This window comes from Rhea americana, unplaced genomic scaffold (assembly GCF_003343005.1).
Source record: "Rhea americana isolate MKP2758 unplaced genomic scaffold, rheAme1 scaffold_68, whole genome shotgun sequence".
NCBI classification, from domain to species: domain Eukaryota; kingdom Metazoa; phylum Chordata; class Aves; order Rheiformes; family Rheidae; genus Rhea; species Rhea americana.
Genome location: NW_028186845.1, coordinates 2,908,449 through 2,920,944, shown reverse-complemented (window position 1 = coordinate 2,920,944; position 12,496 = coordinate 2,908,449). Strand labels below are relative to the sequence as shown.

At 42.7% G+C, this 12,496-nt stretch overlaps 1 protein-coding gene across 2 annotated transcripts in view; it reads left to right on the top strand.

Moving 5' to 3' along the window:
* Positions 1–12,496, top strand: part of TMEM132B (transmembrane protein 132B) — a 255,118-nt gene that overhangs the window by 62,587 nt on the left and 180,035 nt on the right. For both annotated transcript variants that reach the window (XM_085321058.1, XM_085321057.1), the window contains exon 2: positions 10,812–11,691. In XM_085321058.1, the coding sequence (XP_085177184.1) occupies positions 10,812–11,691 (880 nt within the window). The remainder of the gene's footprint in view (positions 1–10,811; positions 11,692–12,496) is intronic.

Below are 12,496 nucleotides of genomic sequence, written 5' to 3'. Positions count from 1 at the left end.
AGTTGAGAGGGGCCTTCTGGCCCCTGGGAGGCAGCCGTGTGCCGCAGCATCCCACCACGGCATTTACACCYGAGCCTGTTGTTCCCTGCCGCTTTCCTTTGGGGCCACTGGAGACCGAGARCGTTTTTGCCAGTTCTTTGCTGCTGTACCCGCGAGTAACTTTGTGAGAGACGGGGGTGGCACTTGCTATTCAACCTTAGCTGCTTAGATCAATATCTGTAGCGGGAGAGTGATTTTAATAAAAGGGCGCGCTCTCAGCTTTCCTATCTCCATGACAGATAGACCCTCGCTAACATAAATCCYAGCCTTTCTCCTGTCAGTCTCTTGGCTTTGTGTGACATCGATGTTTTGACACTGAATACAAATATTTCACAGCTGGCTAATAGTTTAGAGCATATATTTATGAGATTTACTTTTGCAATCACCTAGTGCCTTTAGTGAATGTGTTCCCCTTGTAAGGCCCCTTTCTGTTGTTTGGAGAATATATATACATATACGCATTCCCGTACACACATTCATTTTCTGTTGTTTATGAAATATCACCGAGGGAAAATGAGTTTTGCTTCAGATAACAGTCGTATGGAGTGCTCTCCTAACCTCCTCTTTAGCKATGAGTCCCACCAGTAGCTGTAAGGACAAACCTTATTTATTCGATATCAAGAGGGATGAGCAGAATTTTGCAATACTGGCAGCTGGGAGCACCGGSGTCCTCCTGGAACCCAGAAGGACCCTGAGGCCGAAGCTGCGGGGCGCACTGAGCAAGAGGTGGGCCCAGCCTTGGCAAGGCTTGTGAGATCTGCTTAACCRTGGCTCTGTTTAATCTGATGGTGGCAACTCGCTCAGCAGTGAAAGCACGCAGCTGAGCATGCCTGTAGAGCGCACTAACCCTTCCCAGATAGTTGGTACCYCCTTTTTTATTTATTTTTTTTTTAAGGACTGATCTTGGCATTGCAGCCACCAGCTGAGAGAAGCCCAGGGGAGCCTGGGGAGGGAGGAGGTGTTAGCAGGAAATCTGGGTTTACTCACGCTTGCGATAGGTGCCCTGAGCCCCTCGAGAGGTGCCGGATTGTGTTCTTTATCCATCTGCTCTCTAAAAGCACTAAGGCTGCTTGCCTGCCCCTTCCCTGGTTTCCTGTCCTGAACGTTGTGGCTGCTGTGTTCGTGCCTGCAGAGGGGCAGGGTGCGCAAAACTTGTACGTGCATGTGCAGACATAGTGGTGGTTTCTCACCTCCAGGCATCCAGAATAGAAACCCTGGTTAATCAGGTGTGTTCATGCTTGTGTTTAGCTTGCAATAGTAACTCTGTAATTCAGTTTGTTCAGCTGGTGAATTTGTGACCTTTAGCCACTGTGCTGTCGCCTCTAATTGTGAGTGGCAGGAYGACTTCCTGGTTGCTTGTGTACGAGATGCACGCTCGCCTCCGCTTTTAACCACCGTATCAACGCCTCTAACCAAAACTAAAATGGCAAGCAGCCCAACGATCAACCCAGCAAAGCAATTTAAGCAATGACAATAGTCCAATTAAATGACAAAACTCTTGGGGGATTTTTCTCCCTTCAGCCCCCTMCCCACACTATGATTCGGGCAATTAAAGCAGCTTTGTGAGTTACCTGCATTGCATTCAAGCAGGGACGACTGTGCTGAGTATGACATTGAAGAAAACTCCATTCCAGCAGCCCCGGGAATTAGAGTATGGGCTAGAAAACCTTAGTTCTGAAAATAGCTTTATTGCCTTTGTCAGAGGAGAAAGGAGCTGAAAGACAGCTGATAAAAACTCAAAGGGGAGGCCACGTGAATTTCTCATTTCGTTTYTGCATGGATTTTAGGAGAGGGAGTGTTCAGCAGCTCCCCAAAAATGTTCACTTCATGCTTGTACCTTTTMTGTGTAGGTTCACCTTCAGTATTTATTCTATGCCCTTCACCCATTGCAATGATCCCATTTTCCATAATGGAAAGCAAATAGTTTAGACTTAATAGATTAGGGAGAGAACTCAATGGGCCTGGYAAGTCATGAATGGTGGCTTTGGACCACCATTATCCTGAGCTTTACACAATCTGTGGATGGAACCACAAAATACTTCTGCAGAACATATAAATAGTGCTACTGGAATATATTTTATGTTTGCTGATCTAACTTCTAGCTTTTTCTATCAGGCACGTTTGAATAAATGTATATAACAAGGAAGACTTCGGCTAGAAGCATGTGTGTGAGAGCGAGATAGAGATTAATAAATAGAATACGTGACGGCATAAAGATTTTATGGGGTTAGGGGATGGGCACATTACTCACAGATGGTGAAATCATCCCCAATATGTTTCAAGAAAACCTATTTTAGGGATGTTTTAGAGAGTTTTTAAAAATTTTTTATTGGGACTATTTTCTGTATCACCTTTGCCCATAAAACCAGGTGCCTTAGTTACCATGTTTCCCACTGTACAGTGTTCAGAGGGAGCAATAAAAACCTCTAAAACTTACCTAAAATAGCCTTCCTACACTTACAAATGTCACAGGTTTAATGTCCTGTATCTCAGGTCCTTCCAGGCCTTGACATGAGGGTAGCCTTTGGAGGAAAGGGGATCTCTCTTCTCCATAAATAAAGTTTCCATTTTATAAGCCACAGAAATGCCAGATCTCTAAGTTGGAAGCTGTGAGAAATTTAACTATTGCAACTACTGTTAATGATTCAGGACTGAATTTGCAGTCTTCGCGTTTGGACAGGGTAATTTGGGGGAATTCCACATTTGGGTGGGAATTGTGGTTGGGACTCATGGATTTCAAAAAGAAATGGTGGTGCTGGGTATTGCAGTGCTTAGGAGAAAGGTGTCCCTGCCTAGGAACCCTCACAGGGTGAATTTAAGTTGTTATAGTAGTCTAATACTTTTATGCTGAAATAGAAGTACATACATAATGTATCTTCTRGTTTTAGGCTGCATCACCCTTAAGTTAAAGAAAGCTCTCTTCTGAAGTAAATATCTCCACTTGCTGAATTAAACCGCTGTAATAATAATGATGCGGCTATAGCTTTATAACTGATAAAATTTTCTTATGCAAGCAAATCAGATGTCTGCATGGGCTAGCCTGTGGAGTCAGAGGAAGAAGCACAATAACTTTATTGCTAAGCTTTGCATGTTATTCCCAGGCTAGGATAAATACATGGTCTATTTTGATAAACGTGTCTGAACTCCTCCCTCTCAGTAATGAAGTTGCTAACAGTCATTTTCCCAGAGTGGGTCAGATAATTAGGCAGTGACTTAATGAGGCAGTTCCTCAACCTCCTATATGTACAGTCTCATTTCTTTGAAAAATAAACAAATCTCTGATCTGCCATATATAGTGCTACTATAAGGCTTTTCACTTCCAACTAAGTAAAAAAGCTAAACTTTGCATATTTGATATGTTTGTTTTCCCCATTTTGTGTGCTTGTGTGTGCTTGTGTAGTGTAGCATCTTTTTGTTTTGCAGTTGCTCTATGTCACCTCTGAGGTTGCGTAGACGAGGGACCGCAAACCGAGCAGCAGTGGCCGTACGGAGTCGGACCACGGCTCCAGCTGGAGCCGTATCCCATTTCCGATCGCACCTGAGAGCGGGTGCTCAATAGCAAAGGGAGTGAGATGAGCCTGGCCTAGAGGGATGCTTCCCCTGAACGCGCCCTCCGTGATGGGTGACAGAGGACACGTTTGTGTAACGCTGATTTAGCGGGTGCAGTGAGCAGTGTTTTCCCTGGAGACCAACGCTTTGTGCTTTCTGTGCCAGACTAATGGCAGTTCTATGCCTTTTTGTTTTTGCTCWGGCTTTTCCAAACTTTTGCTGATAGAGAACTCTTAAATTAATCTTCAGGCCTTTGGGGTATTGGATTACACTCTGCCACACTCCTTTCTATGCCAGCAGTGCTGGAATTGGCGTGGGATGCTAATCCTGCCATACCTATTCATTCAGTTGCTGAAGCAAATGTATAAAAACAAATTGCTAGTCCAAGCTAAATTTAGATTTATTCGGTTGGAGTTAATTATAATCTTTATTTAGTCCCAAGTGATGCCTTCTTATCATACACTTATTATAGCTGAGAAAATTAATTTTTATTCTACCATAAAGGTGAATGTAATAATCTGGATTCAGGGAGGGGATTACTTTAATAAGATTTATAGACAGCCTTTCAGACAGTACAGTTTTATTACTATCTGTAGGTGGCCTTGCTATATGCATGTCTTTCAGTATGGGTGACTGCAAAATGCCTGCAAGTTAAAAATATAATACGTGCCAGCTCAAACTTTCACATCCAACTTAATTTTTTGGCTGGTGTGCAGGCAAAGCACATGGCTTGCTTTGGAATACAATAATACAACTTACTAGTGAACTTGTGACTTGGTCAGGGGTTTCATTCATATGCATGGTTTAATTTTGCACTGAACAATGTATTTCAGTAGACAAAAGATTTCTGAGAATGAAGATGTTGCTTTCATGCTTTTTGGAAGCACAGGAGTGACTGGCAAACATAGACCTGCAGTGCGGGAGGAGAAGCTTCGGTGAAGAATGAGCCATGTGATCTGAAGGGCCAGCGGTCCTTTGCCCTYAGATATCTGAACTGCTGATGTCCACGTCTAAGCCAGCCACCTTGAGCTCTGTGGAGTCGATGGAGAGCTATAGACTCCTCCCAAGGGCGATTTWTCACCTACTAAGATATAAGTGTCTAGGAGAGGGTAAATGAACTCTGGAGGGACCCTTTTCTGTGATGTATTGATTTACTGAGAGGGAGCCTGGAGCGTGTATTGGGTGTAGATACCTACCTCAGAGGAGATGGAGCGACTCCTGCGGGGGTGGCCAGAATGCAGAGCTGCAGGGAAGCCCAGTAACGAAAGTTTGACTAAAACGTTTAAAGATAAGTGTGTAAGACCTTGTCCAAAACCTACAAAGGCTAATTAACTTCTCTGCAACTTTGGATGTTTGGATTAAATATTTTTTTTTGTTGGTTTGTTTTTGTATCCTTTCTCTTGCCTTGGTCTTTCAAAACAAGCTGCCTGGCTAGCAGCATTTTACAAAGTGAATCTCTATCCACAAATGTGTAATTGAGATTGTAAATAAGGACTGTAAACTGGTTCTGAATACTGGTCCATCCTTTCATCAAACTAGGAAAAGWAAAGAGAGACTGAAGAAAGTTTCAAGGGATTCTATCATCTTTTCTTACACTACAATTTTTTATATGTTGACAGCTACTGGACTGACTTTAATTTATTGTTATAAAAAAAAGTACTGGGAACCTTTCTTAGCTATTTCTTSTAGTATCATTTATATCTTCACACTCTTCCATTACCGTTGCAGTGACTTTATTATCACTCCCTCCCCCACCCCTGTGCCAATGTGGTTCATTATGCAACTAAATCAGTACTAAAAGGAAGGAGTAAGGCTTGTTTTGGACACTGGATGATGGAAGTTGTTCCTTGGTGGGATGATATTAGAGGAGAGGGGCAAAAGAGCCCTCCATAAAATGGATGGGATGAGATATAGGATGGACTCTGAATGCAGGAGGTAGATGGTGATGTGGGTCCAGCCCATCCTCCTTTCGTTGTTACTGTATTAAATGCCGAATGAATGAGGGTTGGTGCATGTAGTGTGTTCACCTAGGCTCCTTAAAAACCTCACACAGCCCAAGTTTATCCTACTTATGGTGCCCRGATGATGTCTAAACTCATGATAAGTTTTTGCAGTGTAATCACTTTCTTGCAGCAAGGTTTAAGAGTTGGAACAATTCACACTTGCAGTATCACCAGCTGTATCACCTGGATCAAAGGTTGCAGGCAGGCACAGTCCTGTATCATCTCCCTGCGGGACAAATCACCTTGCCGTATCCTCTCAYGGCTGTAGCCTGAGATAATAATTAGGTCTTAGCCCTTGTGTGCATAGAAATGACCTACAGAGCTATTCCAGAATTAATTAGTCTGCTGTAATTTAGCAGCTCTAGAATAGCTTTCCTTGTGAAGAGGCTCTATTCTGAGATACAGGGTGKTTTTTGTTCTAGAATAATGCTTGCATTTCCAGAGCAAAATAATTATTATGAATAGAGCCATTTTTATATTGGAATAATGTTCGTGTGTAGTTTGGTCTTTATGGCCTGTAGTGAGGGTTGGTGGGAAGAGCTGGTGATTTTTCTCCTATACAGACAAGCCATTGATTGCTTCTGTGTGAGTCATGGATAACATCATAGTACTTACTGGCACCACATCACTTGAAATTATTCTTCTTTTACAAAGAGGAGTGTCTATATGATCTCATGCTGCAATTCTTATGATGCTGCTGAAAAGATGAATTTTTGCATATTCAGTTTTCACAGGTGCAGGATTGAATTTCTTGTTTGTTTTCAGGAAAGAAAATATTGAAAAAGTTGTGTATTTTAAACGCTTCCTGTTCCTCACACCTCCYGCTTCTGCATTACTAAGGCATTAGGGGAAACTTGGTTCCTGTTAAGTGYTAGCTAAGCTGGAGGTAAGATTTAGATATGAAATTTGGATTCATGCTGTAGCAGGAGTATTTTCCTCTTCAGTTATGAAAAGATAAATTTGAAAGTCTTCCTCCCTATTACAGCTTAATAGAGATGCATTASTTTATAATGCTGACCTTCCATTGCCACCGCTACCTTATCGGAGGCTATTTGTTTTACTTGTTAGTTAGAATTTATGAAATCTGAGACTAAATGAAACTTTGTGTTGGGCAAATGTCAGATTTTTACTGCACAGCGTGATCTACTGCCAGGGACTTGAATGTACCCTAGTCTTGAGCTGCATTTTATGGCTTCGGTCCCAGGTCAGATGGCATATCTGGATTTAAGACATAAACAGTGGATATTTTTGCAGTTAAATAAGAATTTCCAAGACAACAGAAAGTAAGTTCCACTTAAGGGATGAGCTGATCAGGAGGGAAAATTCCTGTTGTTGCCCAGGATTGCGGGGCTGGTTATGTGTACTGTGACTTCTTCTCTCTCTGCTTCCTCGGAAACGTCAGGAATGAGTCTCCTTTCCACGTGCAGTCTCCAAGTTTGCAGGGCGTTTGCCCTCCTGGCAGGGAGGCTCTTGCCTTACCGAGGAGAGGGAGGGGGGTTTGGGCACAAAATGAGAGGGACGAGGTTTTCTGGAAGTTGACTCATCRCTGCAGGGCTTTGGGTTTTTGGCTCGTCCAGATCGAGGTGCTTTGAAAAGGGCAAATCACCACCTGAAAACTTGTTCTTAACCCTAATGCCCAAGCAGCCGGAGAGGCGGACTGCGGGCAGCCTTCGAAACGCGCCAGGCGCTGGGGTGTTCGCGTGGGTCCGCTCACTTCTCTTCAACTCTTGCTCTTCCTTGTGTCGTAATTAGGACCAGCTGATGTTCTGATCTAATGTTCTGCCCTCTTTTGATCTCGCAGAAGTGGTTGTTAAAGGAGCAGGTGATTTATCAGTTGCTTTGTTGCACACCAAAAAGCTGGAAATGTGTCCTGCTCCTGACTGTTACTGTAAGGAGATTGATGCTGTGGTGCTGACTTGTGGAATTAAAAAGGCGGGGTGTTGGCCTGCCATTGTATGAAGTATTTCTTTTTAGATGTTCCTACAGCATCATAAAATGCTGCTAAATTCAGATATCATATTTTGTTGCAGGCTGGTTCTAGGACAAAGCCTAGCCCTGTCTACTGGTGTTTATGGCTTCCCATATAAGCTTTCAGGCAAAATTTGTGTCTCATTTTGTTTGAGTTATAGCGGGCTGAAATCCTAGGCCTCATACCAGTTCTCAGAGAAGGCGCTGAATGTTGCCACTGTAATGAAACTGAGGAAAGGGAGAGACATACCTTTTAAAGATCCTGTAAATCAGTGCCAGAGGGAAATAAAATATCTGCATAAAGGATGAGGAGAGGAAAAAAAATGCTATAATGTAAATACAAATGTATTTAAGCTTTGCCTCATTTCCAGTTTCTCTTTAGTCTCTGGAACTATGTCAGTGTTTAAATCTCTTCCTCAATCCGGTGCGTCTTGGGAGAAGGCAAATTTTTGCTGTTCTCCTAGAAACTGGACGGTACTCTTGCTGCCCTGTGTGCTTTGCTTATCTGTATGGAAGTACAGTTTTTATGATATATGAGACTTCTCAAAAGTGTTGCTTTCAAATGTAGCTAGATTTATCTACAATTAATCCAGGAGGGTGCTTGTCTGCATTTGACTTTTCAGCAAAGAAGCAGCTCCCTCCCTTCCCTGCCTCAGCTTTCACGGGAACAAAGTTCAATTTCAGCTACTGAATTCTGCAATTGCACGCGCTGCTGTGGCAAGCCGGGCCGTGTCAAGGTGCTCTATAAATAGCAGAGCAGTAATGGAGCTGCTAAAACATTCCTTGGTGACTTTGGTGCTAGAATTGGCACTGATCTTCTCCCTTCTTCTCCTGCTCTAAGGAAGGCGAGGTTTKTCCTGCAGGGTGATTTCCAGAGTGCTTTATCATTCAGCGGTGGGTAGAAGTGTTGGGACTTCCATCTGACAGCAGTCAGTGCTAGAGCAGCCCAAAAGGCACTAGTGTCCTAAAACGTTGCTTGGCCCTGCCAGATGGTGGTGACCAGCCTCTGCTGCTCCCCTGGAGTCCTCGGCTGTAGGTGCTCTGGAGGCTCCTCGTCCTGTGCAGTCACCCCACGCCCCGGTGCTAGTGGGCAGCGTCAGTGCTTCTCTCCTACCCAGCACRTACTGCTTTCTGCTTTACTGTCTCGCTGTTGTCTCCTATCTCTTATACTACTTGTGCCTTGGTTAACCTCCAGCTTTTAGAGGTGGTTCTTCCAAAATTCGTTACTCTTCCCACCCTATGACTTCCCAGGGAGAAATGGTCTCCCTCCAATTTTTGCATGCTATGAGGAATACAGCAGCTACTCGTGGGTCACTCCTGAGCGAAAATAAATGTGGGAAGGAAGGGACGAAGTCAATTTTCCTCTACTAGAAAATTGGTTGTTCCCTGAGTAAGCTATGATGCTATACTGAGATGGCCCAGCTGTGCTCCCACACAGTGGGGAGGGAGGATAGAGTTTCTCTTCATCCACATTTCCTTATTCCAGTGAGGCCCCAGGCCCTCAGCAGTGTGTGCAGCTGAGGGAAGGTATTGGTTGCACTGGTGCATTACGAGAGAGGCTGAAACGTTTGTGCACATAACCCTCTTGGTGATAAAGGAAACCTGAGTGTCGTGATTGCGTGGTGCAGCGTGGTTCCCTGCTCTGCTGGAAGGCTCTGCAGTTGCTTGCTGGCTCCTGGAGCTAGGAGGAAATCCAGTAGTGATCCCCAAGTAGGCTGTGGAGAAGTGGGAGATGAGATTGTTGATACTGTTTTCTGCTGAGGAAGTTTGTTGTGCTTCTGTATAGTTCTGCGTATTCATTTGCTCTGCAAAGAATGTTCCAATGGCGCATCAAAACCTTGACACAAATACACAGCAAAAGTAAAGGCAGAAATATACTGAAATGAGAAGTGTTTTAAARAGTATAGAAAATATCAAGGCATCGAAAATAAAGTAGCAGAATTTCAAATGAGCACAAGAGTGGAGCRAAGTCGAATGGAGAATATTTACTTTAGAATCTGTCTTCAAGAAATATAGACTTTTAAAACAGAACCTGAAAAAACAGCTTAAATATTAGAGCTTTCATTGTGCTAAATTGTGACTGTAAGTATCTGAGTCATCTAGCTTGTAGCAGGTGTAGTTGTTACTGTGGTTGTTGCACTGTGCGTCTGCTCTACCCAGTGCTGACAAACAAGAAAATCGCCGCTCAGCTCCAGCGACGGACAACGAGAGGTTTGACCTTAGTGTCTGTCGTTGTTCCTTTGTTATCTCTGCACATTATGGAAACACTTAATTTTTTTTCCCTCCCCTGCATCGGTCCCAGGAGCTTGCATTCACTGSCTTTTTATTATAGTGTAGGAATTGTTAGTTTAAAAGACTCACCGTTTCTTTCTGGTAGAATTGCAGCCCCAAWAGAATATATCTCACTATTAATTAGAGATAGGCCCAAGCTGCAGACTTCTATTTGATATGTCTCTCCCTTTGGAATCTTTTTTTGCCCAGGAAAAATTGCTCTAGTGCTAGCTGGAGGATTGACCATTGTGTTTTAAAGTAACATCTGTGGCTTCTAAATGTGTTTCATTCTCCACTGGAATTAAACCAAATATCCTTCTGTGCATTTGTGAACCTTCTGCACATGAAAGATTCCTCTCTTTTGCTCATGTTCACCCTTGTCTGCAAGTCCAGTCCATAGGGGCCTCTATCAAAACCTGTGTAATTTTTTGTATGAAATGTTTTGGTTTCAAGAATACAAAGTTTTTATCAGTTTGCAGCTAACTTGGCAAAACCAAGTCAGAATTGATGAAGATTTGCAAATCCCAGCCCATTATGTACTGTGCATTAGTAATCTTAGTCTAAAAAGAAACGTTTTGTTTTACTGTCTACTCATCTGCAATATGGTGGTTGCTTATGTGTATTGAAACATGGATAGGAACAAGTCRTAAGTTTGATTTGGTTATAAAAGAATGAAAGCCAACGAGAAAAAGTTTGGGAATTTAGACTGAGATCTAGCCTTATCACTCAGTCTCCCCGCTGTTTTATTCCAGAGCTTGTTAAATGGCATAAAGTAGGTATTAGATTGGGGAAGGCAGAAAGGGAGTGTGCAGCCAATGTAATAGAATATTTTAAGTATATTAGCTTTGAGGGGGAAAAGCGTTTCATAATTGCAGCTACCAGTGTTGATTTCTGACAGTACGTTCCTTTTGAGAAGGACTGAGGCGTGTACAAACAAACATTAGAGTTGTCTTTCTGCTTCCTTTTGTTTTTGGCCTGCAGTGGTGGAGAGCAGAGGAGGAATCATGGACAGCGTGCAGAGATTTTCAAACCTGCCAACGTATCTTCCCACGAGCTATCACATCTGCAATGCTGATGTTTTCTTCTTCCTTAAAGAAACCAACCAGGATATCATGAGGAACTCCAGTTTGCAGTCTAGAGTGGATTCATTCTTTATATACAAAGCCAAACTGCCACCTGTCCTAAATGCCACATATGGACCTTTTTCTGTGGAACAGGCTGTCCCCTTGGACCTCATGCTGACTGCTACATCTTTTGGTTTCACAGATAAATTCACTTTTAATTGGAAATTAAAATCGCACATACTCGACAGCTCGATATATTCCAACAAACCTAGAATACAAACCTTATTCTATATTGCGGGGAAAGACTGGGATGACTATAATTCTGCAGAGACATTGCCTTGTGTGAAGATGTTTGCTTTCCTGGAGTCTAGAGAAGTTGTGGCCAGCTGTAGGTTGAAAGGTCATCTAGGATTATGTGTTGCAGAGCTGGAATTGTCTCCTAGCTGGTTCAGCTCCCCTCCGCCACTGGTTTCAGAGCAAATGGCCTCTTTGGAAGGGATTACTGTGGAGCTCTTCTATAAGATTTATACAACAGATGGGGAATGTTCTCCTGAGGATGCAGCATGGGAAAACAATATCCATGCAGGTGAAGATAATGAACACAACGCATTGCCAGCTATGGAGAGGATTGGTAGCATCATTGTTTATCCAAATCAAGACAAATTAAAACAGTCTGCACTGAGGCTAGATGATAACGTCATGATCCGCTTACCACTTAGCCCTGTAAAAGAAGGCGATGTTGTAACCTTTCATGTTTCCCTTACTGATGACTCTCTAGCAGATCAGTTTGTATTAAGGTAAGTGAATTTTAAAAATCTTGTATATTAAGTAGTCCACAAATAGGGACAAATGAGTCTCAAGTGTAATTCCTTTGGCTACATTCAGTGTTTTCTGAGAAATTTTCAGCATTTGCTTTCCAGTTGGGGAAAACTATAAATGATATTGAATAGTCTGTGTGAATAATATTTTTTGGAACATGAAAATTGGTTTTAAAGTACGAGCCATTAATGTTTGTGTGGTATTTTTCAATTGTTTGCTTTTAGCAATAATTGTGCCTTTGTCTGTAAGTCAGCCAGAGTAACTGTTGTGGTCTATCCTGCTAGACAGTTGATCTGGTGTTTTCYGTTGTTTTGGTGAAGCTTCCTCTCTTTTTATAAACTTTTTTTTTTAATAGTATTTGGATGTTTCTAAAGCATTTGGGATACTTCTTGCCATGGTCTTATACAGTGGTGAATTATTTCATTGTATGGTACAAAGGGCACCTGAGAGGTAAGAAAATAAGACATGTGGTTGCGTAGGAAATCTGTCACAGAGGTGGGATCTGTATCCTGAGTTTGTGTAACTTCCAGCTTGGCTTTGCAGCAAGACTGTCTTCCTCATGCTTTTGACTGCCTTGTTGTGTAGCCTATTTCTGTTTTAAGTTTTGAATTTTTCTGGTGACATTTACTCGTGAATCTCCCTATCATAGGAGAGTTCAGGTACTTTCAGCTACCCCGGGGGTTAGTGTTGCTTATATATGTCCTTTGCTGTCAGACTCTTGGTTCAAAGCTACGTAGAGACATATTCACAGAGAAATGCGAGCCAGACTTGGAGAATGAAAGA